The sequence below is a fragment of the Simochromis diagramma genome, unplaced genomic scaffold (assembly GCF_900408965.1).
Source record: "Simochromis diagramma unplaced genomic scaffold, fSimDia1.1 OVJJ01000321.1, whole genome shotgun sequence".
Classification (NCBI taxonomy): domain Eukaryota; kingdom Metazoa; phylum Chordata; class Actinopteri; order Cichliformes; family Cichlidae; genus Simochromis; species Simochromis diagramma.
Window position 1 is genome coordinate 14,008,813 of NW_024386772.1, and position 20,182 is coordinate 14,028,994.

General features: G+C 42.5%; 3 protein-coding genes across 4 annotated transcripts; all 3 read right to left on the reverse strand.

Annotated features, from left to right (window-relative positions):
- Positions 1-1,475: 1,475 nt before the first annotated feature.
- LOC120745748 (cytochrome b-c1 complex subunit 2, mitochondrial) lies at positions 1,476-9,221 on the reverse strand. Its single transcript, XM_040050857.1, has 14 exons — positions 9,092-9,221; positions 8,021-8,122; positions 7,653-7,802; positions 7,431-7,495; positions 7,261-7,317; positions 7,034-7,158; positions 6,416-6,513; positions 6,236-6,293; positions 5,921-6,016; positions 5,633-5,832; positions 5,196-5,276; positions 5,043-5,119; positions 4,807-4,960; positions 1,476-1,797 (listed from the first exon to the last, which is right to left on the reverse strand). The coding sequence occupies exons 1-14, from the start codon at positions 9,122-9,124 to the stop codon at positions 1,714-1,716; spliced, it is 1,380 nt and encodes a 459-aa protein (XP_039906791.1). The 5' UTR covers positions 9,125-9,221; the 3' UTR covers positions 1,476-1,713.
- Positions 9,222-11,114: 1,893 nt separating this feature from the next.
- Positions 11,115-16,083, reverse strand: si:ch211-256e16.3 (kelch-like protein 20). Of its 2 annotated transcripts, XM_040050883.1 has the most exons (12): positions 15,955-16,083; positions 15,329-15,631; positions 15,100-15,234; positions 14,831-15,022; positions 14,560-14,703; positions 14,183-14,369; positions 13,610-13,756; positions 13,356-13,484; positions 12,594-12,770; positions 12,341-12,487; positions 12,088-12,253; positions 11,115-11,920 (listed from the first exon to the last, which is right to left on the reverse strand). In XM_040050883.1, the coding sequence occupies exons 2-12, from the start codon at positions 15,617-15,619 to the stop codon at positions 11,764-11,766; spliced, it is 1,872 nt and encodes a 623-aa protein (XP_039906817.1). In that variant the 5' UTR covers positions 15,620-15,631; positions 15,955-16,083; the 3' UTR covers positions 11,115-11,763. The 2 variants fall into 2 exon arrangements, with proteins under 2 accessions (XP_039906817.1, XP_039906807.1); XM_040050873.1 differs by lacking the exon at positions 15,955-16,083 and having other exon boundaries at positions 15,329-15,917.
- Positions 16,084-17,165: 1,082 nt separating this feature from the next.
- On the reverse strand, positions 17,166-19,946 carry anks4b (ankyrin repeat and sterile alpha motif domain containing 4B). The gene is made up of 2 exons (XM_040050897.1): positions 19,697-19,946; positions 17,166-18,703 (listed from the first exon to the last, which is right to left on the reverse strand). Exons 1-2 carry the CDS (start codon positions 19,855-19,857, stop codon positions 17,599-17,601), a joined length of 1,266 nt encoding a protein of 421 aa, XP_039906831.1. The 5' UTR covers positions 19,858-19,946; the 3' UTR covers positions 17,166-17,598.
- Between the last annotated feature and the right edge of the window lie 236 nt (positions 19,947-20,182).

Consider the following 20,182-nt stretch of genomic DNA (forward strand, 5'->3'; position numbering starts at 1 on the left):
GTGGGGAGGTATCTCGCGATACTGTGTGAAGACTGGGGGTCTTTTGTCCTGAAAATAGTGCTGTGCGATCCTGCAAATGCTGGCATGGACCCGATACCAAGTAAACACAGAGCGAGTACTGCCGATACCGATACTGATACTTTTAGCCTATAATAGGCAGCTTATGATGTATGAGAGGAATCATTTGTTTGCAAACTGTGAACATATTTTAGTAATTACTAAATCACTGATTTTTATTTTCCAGAATAATTAGTTAACACCTTTCAGCTTTTCATTTATTTTGAAACTGTTTTTTTTTTTTTTGTTTTTTGGAGACCTGGAATATAATTGTGCAGGTCTCCAAAGCGGCTCAACTTCTCTTAATTGCCCCAAAGGCTATAAATAAAATATGCCTGACAGTCAACACAAAAGAACTTTTTTTTTTTTCATTTCTAAAACTAACATATTTAACACAAATCGAGTAATCCTATAAAAACACTTTTATCTAAATAATGACCAATAATAAGAGAAAAAACACGATCTTTCATAATAAACTGCTCACTGGTTTTCATTTGAGAAATTTCAGTGTTTTAATAGTTATAACTGCACACAACATCTGCTAATTTTTCACATTTTAATTGGCCTAAAAGACCTTGTGAACTTATATCGATCCTGTCACGCTAATATCAATCCAATACCAGCATTGGTATTAATACTATATAACTGCTGTTAGACTTAGACTCCCTTTTCTAAATGTTTAATATTTAAGTGCAGAAAGGATTCGTCTTTTTTTTTTCTCCTTTTTGATTTCATAGCCATTTACTGAATGGAAAGTACAAGTTATCTTAGAGTGTGCAGGGACAACATGCCCAGAGGGAAGTTTCTCATTTAAATATCACATATTCCACTAAATAATTACAACTTTCTGCTACTTTTTTGCACAAACTCCACCTCTTGTGTGCAACTATTCATCTTACAGATACAAGTCAGTCTGCACATTAATAGGCACCTTACAGAATACACAGGGGGGCATGAAATAATGCATTTGTTAAATTACAGAAAAATGTTGAGCGCATGATGAGAGCTGGCAGATGTTAAACAACCTCAGTCATCTCAGGAAGTAGAGGTGGCTTAGGCCTTTACTGTAGAGGGCTTCTATGTTTTAAATGAAACCCAGTTTATTGCCAGTATGGTATTAGCTCTTTTACTGACGATCTACAAGACAACCCTCAAACGTCAACTTATGTTTGTGCGCTTTTGGGTCCCCCCACTGGCTGATGAATGAAACAAAACCTCTTGGTGCTAAAGTGCTCATTACCTAAAATAACAGCTTTTTGCTGCCAGTGTTGGCACATAGTGCTAACGTCATCCAAAACCAAGCACTCTTCAAGATGATGGTGTGGAATCATCAATCTCATGCAGAAGACCGCACTTGTGCACGGCACACATGCCAGAAACTTGTCATTCAAAAATGCAAAATCAAGCAACAACCCAAGTGTTTTACTGTAATTGTTTTAATTTACACTGATGTACAGTTACACTGATGAATCCACCCTCTCCTCCACAACAGACATTACAATTCTGCATCTCTCTCTGTTGGTGCTCACACATACTGCAGGACAAACTACAAATGACAGGTGACATCCAATGAACTGCTGCAGGAGGCAACATCCAGGCACAGCATGCCCAAGCAGAAAGAAAAATCAACTGTTCTTATTATTCTTATGTGCATTTTCATACTTCATCCACAAATGGTGTATTAATGAGGTGTCCACTAGCTGACATGGTCTTCTTGCCATCCACAAATTTCTTTGCAGCCTGTAAAGAAAACAGAGAGCAAATTCACTGACGGGCAATATTTCCAAATATATCCCAGTATTTATAGTCCACCGAAACCCTGCCGCAGCTCCGACACTACACAGAACCCCACGCAGCGACTAAACACAAATGCAAGTTTAAACATATGAATAAATAGCCTGCACGCATAATTTAATAACTTTTTGTTTTTGTTAGTATAGTCTTCAGGGATATATTTTCAAACTGAGGCTGCCACCAGTGCTCAGAGGAACTACAATGTTTCTATTTGAAATGAGGTTCAAATGTGAAACTAAAACAATATTTACTCTGTAATGATCTGTATAATCCCAAAAGCCCTTCAGTAAAACGCACTGTCAACATGATCTATTGCATCGCTTCTTAATGAACTGTTGTTTTATTTGGTCATGAACAAACTAGTGAGCCTTTACTGGATGATTTATGACTCCAACCCACGCTCTACTACAGATGGGGTACATAAAGGTAAGACTGCTGCCACTGCAACCCAGTAATGTGACAATGACATGACATCAGATATAAAATCCATCAAATGGGTTTAAATTTGACATGTATTGAATCTAAAAACCACATGTATATAAGTGTGGTCAGAAATTTACAGGGCCATGGATGTCATGGTCATTTTTAATGACTTTTTAAAACTTTTTCAGGGTGGAATGATTGTACAGTATACTTTAATGACTATTTCAAGTTATTCTGGATTTTCTCTAATCCACACGGGGTCAAAAGTATGCATATAACCTCAAATACTTACTTAAAAATAACTTTTAATAAGTGGTGCTGAAGGTTCTACAATGCCTTTTCATTTGATAACGCCTATTAACTTCTCGTTAGTGAACTAATGAGAGAGACTGACTACAGCTGGTAGTTTCTCTTTGCCAACATAGAAAGGATTTGTTTAACAGCACTCACTGGACTGACCACTACTCAGAATAATGGAAAAGTCTAAGGAACCAAGGAAGAGTGGTACCCACAGAATCATACCAGAAGCTTGTTAATGATGAAAAGCAACTGGTTGAGGTGCAACTTGCTAAGGGACATTTACCAAATATTAATAGGGGTGTATGCAAGTATTTGTATATATAAAGCAGGGCTCTAGACTAACTTTTTGCCATGGGCGCACCGGTGCGCCCAACTTTTTAAAGTTAGGCGCACCGGTGCGCCCATGGCAAAAAGTTAGTGCCATGGGCCATAATTTTCTAAATTATTAACTAACAATCTTGTGCTTAAAGTGCTTTGTCAATATTGTAGAAAATGTTAAACTTAATCATCATCTCGGCCTCCTCTGACGACCTGTTTGCTGTTGCATGCTGCTGACAGGCAGTGGGGAGAGGGGACACTTGGGCAGTGCATTTATTGCAGCATATAATGTGTTTTCTGGATACACTGTGCTTTTTCAGCATTCAAAGATTGATGGCACCGTGTCAGAGCACTGGCTATGAATTTCAGACGGATCAGGCCTTAACAAAAAAGTTATCAAACATTCTTTTCATTTTTTCTCATTACCCACAGCTACAACCACTTCTGTCGGGCCAAGGCTGCTCACTAGGGCTGGGTATCATCACTGATTTCTATAATCCATTCGATTCCGGTTCTCAAAGTCCTGATTCGATTCAATTTAGCCTCAGACAGTCAGAAATATTATAACTCTGATCATTTATCAGTACTGATACACGTGAGACTTCATCAGAATTGTGAACATCACAGCAGATGCCTTTGTGTGAAAGTAACTGAGAATAAAACACAGAAAAACATGAAGGAGATTTTCCTGGTCTGGCTTTTTATAGCAGATAACCTTAAAAATATTCTGCAATATTCTGCAATTTTGCATAATTTTAAAAAGTTTAAATTTCTTCAGTATTGAACAGCAGAAATTAGGCTTTCTTGTCCGAGGTCATTTAAGTGAAAAAAAGAAAAAGAAAAAGAAAAAGACAGCAGCCGACAGCGCTGTAAACAACGGTAGACTGGTGGGTAATAAGCGAATGAATAATGCAGAAAACAGAGATTTGAGACGGGAAACTGTTCTTGAAGTACACACAGAGAGAGCGCTGTGCATGAAGTGTGATTTTATCGTGGTGGAAGCAAAACCGCAAAAGTCAGAGGGAATTCATGACGACATTTATCAAATCTGAAGCGTAGTTTGCTGCTTCTTTTGCTGCTGGCTCGGTGAATTTTGGTTGGAGAGACACAAAACCTGCAGCTCAGAATCAGCGCAAAAAGACGTAAACACAGCGCGGACCCGACACATCAGAATCGCTAAGCTCCGACAGCGTGTTAGTCTACGGGCCGTCGGGTGAGAAAGCCGAGAAAGACAAAGCTGATTCTGATGCGTCGGGTCCGCTCTGTGTTTACGTCTTTGTGTGGAGTGCGTGTACCTGCTCTCATTTGCTGTTTGGTGGTTGTTGAAATAGTTTTGTGAGCTTTAATCTGAGAATCTGGCGTTTCTGGCAAAACACAGTTATATTTTAAAGTCAATTCAGGATTTAATGAATCGATATCGCTTTATTCAAGCTACTCACCTCTCTCTATCCACCTGCACTTTCAACTGGACCACGGCCAATCAGAGAGGTCCCGCTCCTGACTATCTCTGATTGGTTTAGTCCACGATAGAGGCATAATGTGTGTCTGTTGTTGACCACACGGAGAGTTGCAGAGATTTTTTATTTTTTTGTTACCCGAACAGTTGTTTATTTTTTTAGTCGCACCACTGAAAAATTTGGTCGCACTCTAGAGCCCTGTATAAGTATTTTTAAAGTCTTTAGGATGATATATAGATTCAATGTATGTAAAGATGTATGCTTTACAAACATTCCACCCAGTTCAAAGAAATCATTAAAAGCCCCAAATTACATGACATCCATTCCCTTAATGAGTTGATGTAAACGTCTGACCACAACTGTACTCTAGACTGCAATAATCACTTCTAACAGCTAGCTTGTTCTTCTGCAGCTGTTTGTTAAGTCATGCTATTAAAATCTCACTGAAAGCACACACCTTAACCACATCATTCTGGGTGATGGCATCTATAGCCTTGAGGACAGCGTCAGGGGCCTGGTACACTCCAGCGGTGAGAGCCTGAGCACCAATCTCCTCAAGCAGCCCCTCTGAGCTCTCCATCGACATCAAATACTCCGCTTTCAGCTGGTTCCTGCACAGAGGTGTCAAACACAGACAGGAGTGAGCAACAGACCAGTTAGAACTCCACCTGCGTCATCTTTGTATGAACTTACTTTGCTCTGGTGATGTCAGCCTGAGACACGCCTCCCTCGGCCACACCCCTCACCTGTGCAATGGCGGCTTTGATCACCTGCACAGAGAGAATAATTCTGGCATTTCGGCAAATTTTTTTAAATCAAGTTAGACACAGAAAACTTGGCAACTACCTCTCCTGCAGAGGCAGCTTGTGCAATGGTATAGACCCCAAACAGGCCGGAGTCGGAGTACGAGACGTTGAAGGCAGTGGCCTGAAAGACAACCAGAGGTTATCTGATGTAGAGTGAGAAACTGTGCATTTATAACAAGAACAGCCAAGCATCCTAAAAAATAAAACTATTCTAAATACTCCAATTGAGGCAAATCATTCTTTCAGCAGATTTCTGGAGAAGTTTCCCCAAGAGACTTCATCAAAGGAAAAGACCACTGAAGCCTTTTCTTTGTCTGTCAGTTCCAGACTGACGGAAAGCATCGTGCGCCAGTTTTTGGCTTTTTTGACAGATTTCTGCGTTAAATCGGGGGAACAGATCTCAGAAAGACTCATTAAAAAATGGACTTGAACTGTTACGGCTACAAAAACCAGTGTCGCTGTCCTGTTTCAACTCACATCAAAAGGCTGTGTAGTAGCTTTGGCGATCCCCTGGCTCAGTTTGCTGGTGATGCTGGAGCCCCTCTTTACATGCGGACCAGCTCCCAGGATCCTTTGCAGCACACTGAAAGCATTAGCCTCGGCACTACCTGTCACAGCACCTTCACTGGCAATCAGAGCGTGGACAAGCTCATCCTTGTTCTGCACTCGCAGCTCACCTAACACACAATATTTCCTCATGAGAACAAGGCAGCGGCAGATTGCAGAAATAATTTAAAGTTGCTATTTTAAAACACAAGCTCCTACCTCCACGGTACACAGATTTAGCCACAGGGGCCCCAACCCCACTGCGGGCACTCAAGAGCCCCTCACCCACTTGCCTCAGGACCGAGTGGTTAACACCTGAATGGGTAAATGAGATTAACATGCATAAATGAGTGAAGTGGAACAGAGTTCTGACATGTCAGCAGTGACTCACTATCTCATTGAGATTTAAGACAAGCGTAAGCTCACACGTAAGCAAGACTGCTTAGGCTGGAGATTGCTAACTACCTATTAGGAAAGCCAAATGAAGAAGGGGGGGCAGCTGTGATGAAGCAATCAAGGCTGGACAACACTCACCTAGTCCTACTAGAGCCATTCTGCCAGTGGTGAAATGGTCCTCAACAAATGACTTAAGCTACAGGGAAGGATAAGGAGGAGGACAGGTGTTTAAGTGCATCACAAAAAGTACTATTTTGCTAACTGAATAGACCCTTTAAGACCCTTAAGATTAAAAAAAGATGTAACGCATATCCTTACCTGTTGAGAGGAGACATGGCCGACCATGTAGTCAGGGCAGTACAGAGAGTTGGACAGGGTGTTTTTGTATGCTGCTTCATGCAACTTCTCAATTACACCTGCAGGAGAAAATTGAACAGGACACAATGAAAACTTTAAATATGGATAATCAAAAACTGCTGCATCTAAAAAACAAACAAACAAAAACAGCAACAATGCACAGGACTTTTTTCAGAGATCAAGTTAATTAAACAACTTTTGCACAAGTATTAAAGTATGTCAGAAACCATGCAGAATATAATATATCTACAGTAATATGAGAGGGACTGGAATGCTTACTGCTCAATGAGGCTACAGATCTGACTGAAATGGCACAAAAAAAACAAAAAATGCCTCAATCCCAACAGCTCACGTTAAGCATTTCTGAAGTGGCCACAAAACTCAGAGCAAAAACATTATATAGCCTTGAGGTCTACCGCAGCTTAGCGAGAAGATTTTTGATGTTTTACATAATTATAGCCAAATAAAATCATCAAGGATCTTCTTTAGAAATTAAAAATCACTTTCACATCTGATAAAACTATTTCCTCAGTAAAAATACAGGCAATCAGGAGATGAACTGTTGCTTCTGTTACACACCTATCTGAGGACACTGCTGAGCCAGAGCCTTGTCAACCTTCACTCTGGGCGTCAGTTCGTCCACCTCCCATGGCCGAAACTCCTGAGCTGTAGTCACATTGACCAGAAACTCCATTAATGAATCTCTGGACACAAATAGGACAGCGAAGTGTCAACACAGCCTGACGAGTTTTAATGAAAATAGAGAAGAGAAAAAAATAACTTGACGTTAATATGGGAGCACTTACATGTCATCTCTCAAACAGTCGGCAGTGTAGACCATTGTCTCTCTTGATGATGTCGCGCTGCATGGATAGAGATGACAACACAGCTGATTCAGTGTGATCCGCTGCATAATTTTGAGCAACAAAAGCAGCGACGGTCAGTGTGTGCATGTGCATGAAGTGTGCTCACTGACCTCAGGCTGCCCCCGATTGCTTCCACACTGCGACAGATCTTGAAGGCAGACGCTCCCTTTGTAGTCTACAAAAGCAAAAATGAGATAAGTAAGCAGCGTAGGCTGTCAGGCTAGAGGTGCTGATAAAAACAAGTGCAGTCATGTCCTTCTTATTGTGGTAAGAATAACCTCAGGAATAATTAATTTAGCTATCACACGCTTACAAGCTCATTCACAGTTTACCAGATTCGCTGCCAGTCGTAACACATGGGAGACACCCTGGTTCTCCACAGTCTCATAGCGACTCCCAGCTTTCACAAACACACCAACACTTGACACGGGGGAGTAGTTTTCCAGCGAAGCTATCACCAGGCCGTTTGGGAGCTTGGACACCTGAAGGAGGAAAGAAAAAATGTTACACAAAACACACAACTTTCACACAGAAACAAAACTAGTGGTACACTGCAACTTAAGATGACACCAGCAATTAGAAAAATACTGCAAAAGCTCACAAAACACAGCAGAAGTGTTTTTTCGGAAGAAAATATCATGACAACCAGCTGTGAGTTAGATTTCCATTGTGTTTTGTTCGATTCGAGAGCAGCACCTACCTGGGCATCCTGGGGAGGAAGAGGTGCGCCTTTGGACGGTTTCAGACCTGAGAGGGGTTCAGCCAGACTACCGCTCCTCCTGGCAGCTGCGTAGCAACGTTTCTGCAGGAAGGTGACAACATAATTAAAGACAATGATTCATTAGCAGCTAAAATAAGAACAGGAAGTTATTACTGAATTACAGCCACAATCCCGTATATATTGTGCTGCTTTAAACTGTGTGTAAACACTAAATTGGCGGAATCTTAATCCAACAAAGAGTAACATGACCTCTAATGTTACATAATAGCTACTAACACATACAAGTAACACGCAGATTACACAAATATCACCAGCTAGGGAAGTCACCGCCTTTCTATCTCACATGGAGCTGCTTTAGGAAGGTCTTGAGACAACAACCTAATATAATCTAATACTGCAATCATCTAATATTATTTTTACTTTTGATTGGGTTTGCATAACTGATAATAGTAATTTTGCTTGCAGAAATGCCCAAAAGTATGATCTAGGCCCTCTAAAACCAGGCCGTCTTAATAGGACCACAAAATCAAAACAGCACCTGTGTGTGCAGGCTGAGAGCAGCTTGACCTGACGTGACCTGTGCACATTTATGTCCCGGCAGCAAAGTCTGGGACTAATGTGGGAATACACTAGCATCATAATTGGATAACACCGAATTTATGACCAAATAGGGGGCCTGGTTCGTTCAAAACGGACGCTGGTGGACCAGAATTCAGGGATGACCTTCAGGTTACATCCAGCTTACCACAGCAATGCAAAAGGCGACATAAAACAGCTAAGTCGAGCCCACACGCTTTTCAAATTGTATTTATATTTTTTACTGCACACTTGATGTTTATTTTATTGTTTTCAGTACGTGTGAATGATGAAATGAGAACGTTGCCCCTAACTCGAGACAGAAACCGTTTTACGGTAGGTAAACTTGGAGAGCTAACCGGCTAGCAGGCTAACTGCTACAGCGAATGTTCGTTTTTTTTAGACCGGGACGAGCAGGGAGCAGATCCGGCGGATGACACCACTCAGACCGCACCAACACAACACAGGACTCACGGAGATAGTGTTCAGAGACTGTATTCCTCTCATGACTCCTCACTCTCTCCTTCAGCCGGTACAGAAAGACAGATATGGCGGCAGACTGACGTCTTACCCACAACTCACTGCGCCGTGTAGTCGCTAAACCTTTCAAAATAAAAGGTATCACAGCGTGTTTCAAGTTTCCTTGAGCTAGTGAAAACTGTTCGGCTTGTGGCTCATTAACAACATCAGCAAATAATAATAAACATCATTCCTCCCCTTTCTCCTCCTGCTTGGCAGCTCGTTCTTCAACATCCTTTGTCCAGTATATCCACTCACCCCCCTCTGGACGATTTATTTCCAAAGTGCTCAACCTGAGCTGTCCCTCAGATGTACTGACTTCTAAACCTGTTAATTACAGTCACTCACCTTCTATCTTTTTGTGACATAATAGCAGGTCTCACTACCATCCTGTAAACCTTTCATTTCAGGTTTGCTGCTATCCTTCTGTCCCACTCCATCCTGCCTACATCTCTTTTTTCTTTTCTTCTTTTTTTTGCACTGTCCATCACTCTGGATGGTGGACCCCACACATTTCAACTTTATTTGCCTCTTTAAAATGTTTTTCAGATGCAGACAGCCTCCAGGCATTTTAATGAGATAAATTTAGCTAATGAAGCATCGGTTTCACCACGCACAATAAAATTTGCTGGTCTTTTATGTAAACATGAGAAACATGAGAAATGCTGGAAAAACTTCTCAGCCCCAGGAAATCAGGGAAAGCCTGTAACTTGGAAAAGCATAGATACAATTTGACGTGGCACTAAAGTTATTGTACCAGAAAGGTGGTGTGGATGTCACAAAGTCAACTACACAAAGTCTACTACAGAAAACTAAAACTAAGCTAAAAACTAAACTTCGATTTAAAACAAAAACAAGAAAAAAGAAAAGAAAACTAGACTATTTAAAAAACTATTAAACTAACTGAAATGATTTTGTGAACTTGGCCACCTAAGAAAATGTATTTAAAATGCAGAGAAAAAATACTTAGTCTTTGCCAGCTTGGTGCATTTTTACTGTAATGCTGCTTTTCCTAAATCTTGCCTTTGATATCAGCCCTCCAAACAATGTTAATTAAAAACTTTTAGTCTAAATTTCTTCGCATTATCCCCCAGATTTTATGAGGTATCTGGATTTTTATTATTTTGTTGTTTTATCATCTCGTGCTAAAAGGTCACGCGCTTCTTGTCCTTCACCCATTTCCTTCTTTTTCTTGCGGTCCGTGTTTCTCCGCTTCACCTGGAGGTGAACGTGTTTCCTTAAATAAATGTGGGTGTGGCTGTGTGGAGATCGCACGTAGGCAGCACGAGCCCGTCTTTAAATGTTCGTGGAAACTTTTTTCGCCGTGCGCAAAAAAAAAACAAGCAAAATGTGCGTAAAATTAATTATATGATTATAAAACGTGCACACCGCCGTGCGTATGTTAGGAAGTCAGACTGATTTGGAACCAACAATGTTCAGTCTGCATTCAGCCACGCCCCCATTTCTCTAAAGAAGGAAACACGTTTGTGTCCAGGTGAAGCGGAGCAAGCGGTGACAAGAAGCCTGAACCAGAAAAGAAAGAAGAAAACCAAAAAGAAATTTGACTGGAAAAATCAATTCTAGAGACAAGAAACACATCAAGAGCCTCAAAGTCTTCTGTGCAACTGAAAGATTTCAAGATTGTAATATTAAACAAACAAATTTAATTTTAAAAACAAAACAGCATTAAACATGCTGACTGTACCTACTGCTGCTATGAGATTGTCATCCATCCCTTATTTATTCCAACATCTTCACACTGAGCCATAAATATGAAATACATGTTATTGTCTGCATCATGTTGACAGTATCATCTGCTTTCTACATGTACTTAATCAATAAAGCTGATTCTGATCTTGGGTATTTGATACTCTTTAAAAATGTCAATGTAGCAGGAGTGCATTCATCAATACTTTCGATTGTTTTCAGGCTTCATTTGTAAAAAGAAAAAAACAAAAACAAAACTGACCCACCCACATTCACAGTAAAGAAGTAAACATCTTTATTACAAGTCATTTTCACTTTAATTCACCAGTATGCATGACGCACATTACAAAAATATACTCAACATATAACAGGTAGTCAAGACAATCACTAAGAAGTTCAATGTGTAATTACAAAAAACACTCACATGTACACCTTTGCCCCGCCCACACAGGTAACCTTCAAAAACATTCATAACTGACTCTTTGGCCCACAGAGCTTTTTAAGAGGACCATTCTAATCTTATCAACCTCCAATAAATACAGTCACATAATACAAAAATAACCCCATTGGCTGGGAAAACATCCAGATTGTGGCGCTCGGACAATAAAACAACAACTAAAGAATGTTCACATCATACAGAGTGAGTTTAGACTGCGGACAGATCATTTATGTTAAATCACTGCACCTCTGCTTCCAAGCCACAAAAGAAAGGACCCCAAAGTGATTAAGACTTATTCCACAGGCTGTCACCAAACAGGTCCCAGAAACAGCTCAAGCAGCTCAGTGCCAGTTCCAGGCATCACTCCCCAGCATGCCAGTCTTCGCAGCTCTGAGTCTTGTAGCGCATAATCTCCAAGGAGAGTGCAATTTTAAAAAAATAAAAACAAACAAAACCACAGGAGATTTCCCATTTGTTGTCCTCAATTTTCACTGGGCGTCCCGGGACTGCTGCTCACTTGGATGTCCTTTCTAAGCCGGAGAGAGACGCAGCTGAGCCAGCTGCGGCTGGTAGGCATCTCCCCAACAATCTCCCACGTGTCCGTCTCGTCACAATACCTCTCGATAGTGTCGTGATATCTGCATGCAGAGCGGGATCAGCTTTAGACAACCTCATTGACCTCTCCTGTGTTTAATCCACAGGAATTTAACCCTCATTTTCTTAATATTTCAAATAAATGTGAGCTCTGCAATCGCCTGAAAAACACGAAATTTACAGGCAACGTCTTTTCTAGAAAGCTCCTCACCTGTCCCAGCCCTCTTCTCCTCCCAAGACGTAGATTTTGCCATCCACGACAGCAGCGCCGGGCCGATAGCGTCGTTCCTTCATGGGGGCACACATCGTCCACTGGTTGGTCTTTGGATTGTAACACTCCACTTTATCTGTGTTCTCTGTCGAGGCATGCCATCCGCCTACAAAAAAAGGATTTAACAGACATGACTGCACTTTTAGGAACCACAACAAAGCACAGTTAATGGGCTGGATGATAAGTTTGTTACCTATGACGTAAATCTTTCCCTTGAGAGTACAAGCAGCTGATCCAGAGCGGGCAATCTGCATGGGGGCGACCTCTGTCCATACTGCCGTTTTAGGGTTGTACACCTGTGCCAGATCTGTGCCGTCACCATCCTCTAGGACCGCACCACCTGCCGTGACACATCCCGAGTGAATAAATACACCACATAGAATCAAAATGAATGAGAAAAAAAACCAAAAAAAAACCCTGCACGTGTAAAAACCTGCGTTTCCTACCAGTAACATAGAGCAGGCCGTCCAGAGCCACCACTGCTGGACTTGTGACGGCCATCTTCACAGACTCCGTAAACTGCCAGGAGTTGGTGTGGGGGTTGTAGCACTCCACCGAGTCCAGACGTGAGCGTCCCTCCCACCCTCCCACTGCGTACACAAAGCCATCAAGCATCACCAGGCCTGTGGGGAGAAGGCACAGCGGATAAATAAACATTGTTGCTATTAAAAACAGTCCTTCAGTTTACAGTTGGACATCTCATGCCCCGGTCTAATTTTCATGTTTTCTGTCCTATTCATTAACCATTACAACGACAGATGCTCATTAACGTAGGTCAACATTTGAGTTAATAAAGTCAGTATATGTAGAACATCACTATTAGCAATATTAAAGTACATTTAATGCTCAGTTTTCCACTTATTTTCCACTTATGAAGGCGCATAGATCATAAGGGCACAGCTATGGCCACCTCAATCCTTCTGTTTGGGAGGGGCAGCCAATCAGATAAAAGCTGGGTTAGAGGGAGAGGAAAGGAGGTAAGACAGCTCATTAAGGGTCAGTTTGAGATAAAGATTTTGAACTGTGCATCATGTAAGGTAGTGGTGCCAAACATTATTTATTTTTTAAAGTAGGATTATAACAATCAAAAGACTCCTTTTGGAGCTACTAGAATCAAACAAAGTTAGGATAGTTTATAGAGTTCTTGAGAAGCAAAATAGGGTAACGTGGCTGAAAGACAGAAGCTGTAATTACCAAGACTCCCTCACCTAACTCCGAGCGAGCTACATTCATGGGTGCCATTTCCATCCAGGAGTCAAAGCAGGGGTCGTAGCGCCACATCTCTCTGCTGGCTGAGCCGTCGGGAAATTCTCCACCTGCCAAATACAGGGTCGAATCTACAGGCGGGGACAAGGAAGAAAGGTGATTGGATAAGCAGAAGTATACATTTTCAGCACTTAAGTTTATCTGTGCATTTCAGAGTGTCTTAACCCATCAGGCTGAGTTTTACTGACCCCCTCACCTGAGACCACCAGCCCGTGTTTGCTCACGGCGAAGGGCAGGCATGCCAGGTTCTTCCACTGGCTCGTCACAGGATCGAAGCTCTCGACGCTGCGCAGCACCACCTTGTCGTCCTCCCCGCCAACTGTGACTATCACTTCAGCGGTTCCTGTTTCCGTGGTAACAGGAGTAGAGGAAGAGAGGAGTGAGCCACATATGTTAATGTAAAAGAAAAAAAGCAGCCTGTATGGTACAACATAAGAGTGCGTGGAGCTGCCCGCCATTTAATATTCAACTTCCACTATTCTCTTGATTTGCATCTGGATTAGGTTAAACGGTTTGGTCCACAGTTTGATAACACAAACCAGGAAAACCAGCAAACATCTAAAAACCTGGAATCCAAAATCTTTCTTCTAATAGAAGAAAATTGACCCAAATAATCGTCTCTCCATTGAATAGCCGAGCATTCTTAAACCCTTGCGGAGTATGAGGACGGGGAGACAGATACACAGTAACAAATCACCAGGCTGACAGAAAATAGTGCAAAGCTAAAAATTAGCTCTTTGATTCAGACGTGAGTGTTTTTTATTTTTACCAGTGGACCTGCGAGGCCTCGCTCTCGGGCAGTAGAGCTCTCCACGCCGGTCCTTAAGCAGCAGATAGTCCTTGGCCTCAGAGATGAGCCTCTGACAGACCTGGCTCTCCTTCACCACGTCCAGAGACTCAATCACATCATGGAGGTAATAGGGGCTGATGAGAGGCAGGCGGATGTGCTCCAGGACCTTTGAGGAACAAAAATGGAAAGGGATCTGATGGGTGGTACTCATGAGCAGCTGCTGTGGTCATGGATTTTCATTCATGGAGTATGGCGCCCCTGATAACAGGATAGCACCAAACAAAAATGTATGAACCCCCCCTCTTTTTATTTTTAAAGATAAGCCTGAAATTACCTGCTAATAACTCTCCTCTCACCTTTTCAAAGCTCTGTTTGCGAGAGGAACATTTATTCAACCACAGCATGGCGGCCTCAAACACGGTCTCCTCTTTGGGCACGTTGAGGAGATCGCTGGCAAGGATTTCCGTCAGCTTGTCCACACACAGAGACAGAAACTCCTCCTGGAGGAAGACAGGAAGCGCCGAGAGTTTGATTATTTATGTGAGGGCACAGCTTTGCATTAACAGTAGGTGATACAAGATTACCTCCTTCACGACTCCCTACTCTGGGTTTCCATCACACCCTCACCTGCTGACAGACCGTGCTGAAGTGCTCAAGGATGTAGTCCATGCTGCGTTTCTCCAGCACCTTACAGGAATGCGCCTCAGCAAAGCAGTGAATCCCCACACAGTTCATCTCGTCCATCTGACGCTCCATGAAGCGACAGCAGGCCTCTCGGACCGCCATCACATCCAGCAGGTTGGCTGCTGCCAGCAGCGCCTGGACACAGATCACTTTCTAAGCACGCACGCGCTTCACGAATGACGGCAATGAAGAGGCGTGAGAAGATTCACTACCTGCACGTTGGCTTTGGAAATGTAGACCTCTGATGTGTAGGCGTAGCTCACCAGCATGCCAATCATCTGAGGCTCAACACCATTGATGGCAACACGCTCCTGCTTGGACTCTATGAGGTCAGCGGAAAACATCGCCTAAGGATAGAGAAGGATGGAGAAGGAAAACACATGATTCTAAAGGTGGAGTCGTTTTCAGTACGGACATACCTGTGAGGAAAAGTGCGTTTACCTGGAAGTAGGAGCTGAAAGAGGCCAGCACTATGCGGTGGCAGGGGAACTCCTGTCCTCCGCAGCACAGAGTCACATCGCAGAAGGCGTTGTTGAGCCGCAGGCTGTTGAGGCCCTGCAGGACTGTGTTGGGGTGCCTGGTCTCCACAAACAGGTAGTCCTCGCTGCTCTGGGGAGCAGGGACAACGGCAGCAGTCGGGCTGGCTTCCTCCTGGACCTTAACGGTGGCGTTGATAGAGGAAGGCAGGAGCAAACCGGCGCTGACGGAGATTATTTCAGCCATGTCTGCCATTGCAACCCAAGCCTGGGAGGCAAAATATCACAGTTAGCACTCTTGGACGCAAACTAAGACAATCAGAAAACGGGTTGAGACATAGCTGGCAACGCAAATCAGCCTCGCAAAGCATTCATTTGAAAGTGAAATGCGTGTAAGTCGCAGAAGGCTGCAAAGCAAGGCGGGGAGAGAGGACCCGAGATTGTCTCACTAATGAGGCTTAGCTGTGAGGCAGCGGCCAAAAGAAGCGGCTTTGTGCCGAGCCAGACTACTCAGACAGCTCAAGAACAGATATGCGATCCACACACAGGTGAGATTAATCACTCAGCAGCGGAGGGACCAAAACAACTCACCTGTTACACATAGTCGTGACTGCTGCGGAGGACTACTCGCTCTCCCACATACCAACCAAACCAGCTTCCGGCAGTCCTGAGCGACATTAAACGCCTCTCGCTGTAAGCCACGCCCACACACACCCGGCAAACGTAAGAGTGTTCACCCCCATGTAGTTCCTGCTTTGTTTGTTCATCAAAGAGTGACACACAAATTTTTCCCTACTTTTTTGCAAAATCTGATCGTTTGCCAAAAAATATGATTTCCGGTATTTTCTAAAAAGTGTATGCAAACTGTTGCAAATGACTTATTGGCCTACAATCTGTGAAACATGTCAAAATCATCTCTCGTGAATAATATCACGTCATTTTCGTGTGTGTGTGTGTGTCCCTTTTTTCACCTCTTCCTAAATATTTCATGTACTTTAATCGGTGCTCTTTGTATATACACTCACTGGTGAGCAGTGACAGACTGCTGCATCTTAGATGCAACAAGAAGCGTTTCCAGTGGTCCTTCCTCCCTGCAGCTGTCAGACTGTGCAATCAAAACTGCTCTCAACAAACATAGATGTTTACATCAGCGCTGTAACTTGCACCAATCAACCGAACAAATACTACTTTTATAACTTGCACATTACTTTTTCTCAATTTATATATACTAACTTATTGTAAGTTACATGTCTACTTTTTAATGCACAGGTACAATACACAATCTGTACTTTTCTAATTATTCTAAATATTCTTAACTATTTAAACATCTTGCAGTATCCTGCTCTGTTTGCACACTACAACCTGGGTTTGCCACTTATCTGTACTTTAATTTTAATAACTGTACAGTACTCTGTTTTGGTAACTATTATCCATGATGTAAATATGTAAAAAAATGTTTGTGTTTCTGTTCAATGTCCTGTGTCCTGTTCTGTTTGGTTTTTTGTTGCTGTTTTTTGTGTGTGTGTGTGTGTATGTGTGTGTTGCTGTTACAACCAAATTTCCCCTTGTGGGACAATTAAAGGACTATTCTATTCTATTCTATTCTATTCTATTCAGGTCACTCCATTGTGTTTACTAGTTCACCAGTTTTAGCCTGCCTGCTTGTATTTGCTGTGAGTCATTTAGTGGCTCCTGTGCTTGTTTTCCTCTCTTTTTTGTTGTGTTCGTAGCAGCTGTTGTTCCTGTCAGGGAAATTTTAAAACCCATTGGGAAATATTAAACTGGAGAGACTATCGTGCATGTACGTTTTGTTTATTTAACAGGTGTGTTATCTGAGGTCGACATGATTACAATAAAACATTCAGCTGCACAAGCAAATCATCTGTGTGCCATATCACCTCATATGTGGAGAAAGTCAGCCAGCAGGTCAATACCAACACTTTATTATTTATTATTCTTTATTTTTCTTCCCATAATTATTCTTTTCTTCTCTTGTTTTAAAACCAGATGTATAAGATATTGTTGATATTGTTGGTTGATGCTGCCATGCCACTTTTAACTTGATATAACAGGTATACACAGAACATATTGTCATAATATGATCAATAAAGTTCAATCTGTAGAAATGTTGGAATTTTTCACTAGTTTGCTGAATCATGTTTGTTTTATACAGAAATTGAACTGACAAAAGGCTTATTTTAAATTTGGAGGATAAATAACTGTTTTTGTTTCAGATCACAAGGAGCTGTCCTTCATGACGCCTGCATTTTCCAGCGCCTTTCTTCTGCGAGCAACAGCTTCTAAGATCTTCTTCCTGGGTCCGAGCTGGATGCGGATCCCTTTGAGGTCTTCATCAGAGCAAAGCATGAGTGCCTCCAAGTCAAGGTGCTCTCTGTTGAATGCGGGTGTAAAATCTGGCAAGGAGATAGAGGACAGGAACACATCCAAAGGAGAGGTTTCCTCATCTTCATCATCATCCAGTCCCAGATCTTCCTGTTCCCACGGCAGTGCGTTGTCACCCGTCATCAAGCCAGAGGTGTCTTCGTCTGCCTCCAACGTCTCGCTTTGAACGAGGTAACCAAGGCTTTCATTGGCACTGCTGGAGATGTCGTCAGAGTCTAGCCCCATCTTCTTCCTGAACATCAGACCTCCAAGGCCGGGCCGATTGAAGATGGACTGTTTCACTTGGCCTCCATCGTCGTCGTCATCTCCGAAGCTGTCCATTTCTTCTAGCATGTTCTCTTCCTGCTCGTTGAAGACGTCCACAAAGTCTGGGTTCTCAGATCCGCTCTCTGGTTTGAGGAAGATAACATTCCCACTTCCTTCTGACCTCTGCAGCGTGCCTTTGTCCTTCTTCCCAAACTTCTTCAGGAGTGTGCCTTTAATAGTGCCAACTTTATCATCAGTGATGAGCTTGGAGAAGTGTTCGTTGACGCCCGTGATGGTGCCATCGTTTGCCAGTGACGATGCCGTTCCTGCATCTGAAAAGGAGCCGGAGTTGCTTCCACGCTGCATTCTATCCATTTTGCTCTTGTGTTTTTTCTTCACCTTCTCACAGAGTTTCACGCGTTTCTCTGCCTCTTTTTCTGCCTCTTTCTTCAGATTGGCGACCTTTTTCGGATTTTGGTTGGTCTGCTTTGCAGCAGCAGCGTCGAGGAAGCGCACACACTCCATGTGGTCGCGTGAAGCGGCCACATCCATTGGCGTGTGGAATTCATTGTCCAGAGCAAAAAGGTTGGCGCCGAAGTTGACCAGGAAGCTGAGGATGTGCATGTGGCCGTTACCTGCTGCATGGTGCAGGGGTGTGTTTCCCCAGATGTCACTCCTGTTGGGATCTCCTCTGTACAACACGAACACACACACAAGATTTTTTATCATTAGTGATGATATTTTCATTATTTGGCTATTCTGTATTCCTGATTTATACCAAACTCCATGCACAGTAGTTTTTCATGAGTTTAGAGAAAATGATTAAATGATAAAAAGTGACATTTAAAAAAATGTCAGTCCAGGATCAGTCCAGGAAATTAAATTAAAACAGAGAATAGATCCACATCCAAATCTAGCATATGACAAATTAAAGATGGGTGAAGTTAACTGGTGAGCTATTAAGACTTAAAGTCCTTTTACTGCTGCCCCCTGTCAAGTTTTGATTGCTGTGTGACTGCTACACCTTGTCATAAATCCCAGTTCATGCTGCGTAATGACCAAAGAGGAAATGGTTTAGATAATCCTGGCCACGTAGACAAGACACGCTTTATGCTCATTGAAATATAAATAAAATAAAACTAAACTTCTCTGAATCTCAAAAGTCTGTATGGTCTTGATTTTGTATGGTCTTGGTTGTAGTGAAAGAGGGACGGAGGTACATGTGGAGTAGCGGTGGCGGTGGCGGTGGTGGCACGGCCTGGATGAACAGCTCTTTTGTTTTTGTGGGATGGATTGGGCTGGTTAAACTTTTGGCTCAGCTAATGGGAAATAAAGTCTTAGCTCATTAAAATGGAGTGAACAATAGCTGTGGAAAAAATCCAGATGAAGTGCCAAAAACAAATAAAGTACGTATGAGAAAGCATAAAACACACTTTATTTCATGCTGGTCAACCTTTGCTCTGTGAGCACTGTTCCTGGTTCCACTGTAGATCTTAATCTTATGTGGTTTTATAAAATATAATGTATTTAAATGTAAAGATTTTATGTCTAACTTTATGTTTTCTTTAGAAATGACAGAAAAATTACACAGCCTGAAGAAAACACTTGACGAGAACTCATATGTTCAGGTCGTTTTTGTCTCAGTGTAAGATGTGAGATGAAGGACAGGCGATAGAAAGCTTACTTTCTGCTGCATATGAGCTGAAGAGCACTGATATGTCCATGAAAAGCAGCCAGTATGGTGGGAGTCATGCCATCCTCATCCGGCGTGTTCAGGTCCTTCACCGTGGCCTCCTTCAAGAGTTCCACGTATCCATCAATCGCTGCTTTATGATACCTAGACATCTCTGGTAAGAAGGGAAAAGCTTGGAGAAAAATAAAAATCTAAGTTTCTCTGCGCCCCCCCGGCTAACGTCAGATGAGCAGAAGCGACTGCAGACCCAAGCAAACAAAGCGATGACTGGGCGTCAACGCACCAGCAGCTCGGGGCCATAAAACAAAAGCAAAGTTCGCTTCACTGCTGTGAGCTGCCCCATTTCCTCAACACTATAAAAAATCCCTTACTGCGATTTCACCCAGAAAACGTGTTCACACACAGCAGGAGTTTCTGCTGTGTGTGAATCACTGTTTCTTCACAGGTTTGAAGGCAAAAGCAATCTTTATGAAAGAA

Excerpts from the sequence above, each read along its gene's own strand:
- LOC120745748 (XM_040050857.1), bottom strand. The coding sequence starts at position 9,124 with ATGAGAGGAATACAGTCTCTGAACACTATCTCC. Across the intron at positions 6,514-7,033 it reads TCAGCAGTGTCCTCAGATAG|GTGTAATTGAGAAGTTGCAT; the intron begins GTGTGTAACAGA and ends TTTCTCCTGCAG. Across the intron at positions 5,120-5,195 it reads AAGCTGCCTCTGCAGGAGAG|GTGATCAAAGCCGCCATTGC; the intron begins GTAGTTGCCAAG and ends CTCTCTGTGCAG.
- anks4b (XM_040050897.1), bottom strand. The coding sequence starts at position 19,857 with ATGTCTAGGTATCATAAAGCAGCGATTGATGGATACGTGGAACTCTTG. Across the intron at positions 18,704-19,696 it reads CAGCTCATATGCAGCAGAAA|AGGAGATCCCAACAGGAGTG; the intron begins GTAAGCTTTCTA and ends CGTGTTGTACAG.
- si:ch211-256e16.3 (XM_040050883.1), bottom strand. The coding sequence starts at position 15,619 with ATGGCAGACATGGCTGAAATAATCTCCGTCAGCGCCGGTTTGCTCCTG. Across the intron at positions 14,370-14,559 it reads GCAAACAGAGCTTTGAAAAG|GTCCTGGAGCACATCCGCCT; the intron begins GTGAGAGGAGAG and ends TGTTCCTCAAAG. Across the intron at positions 12,771-13,355 it reads TGTAGCTCGCTCGGAGTTAG|GCCTGGTGATGCTTGATGGC; the intron begins GTGAGGGAGTCT and ends TTCTCCCCACAG.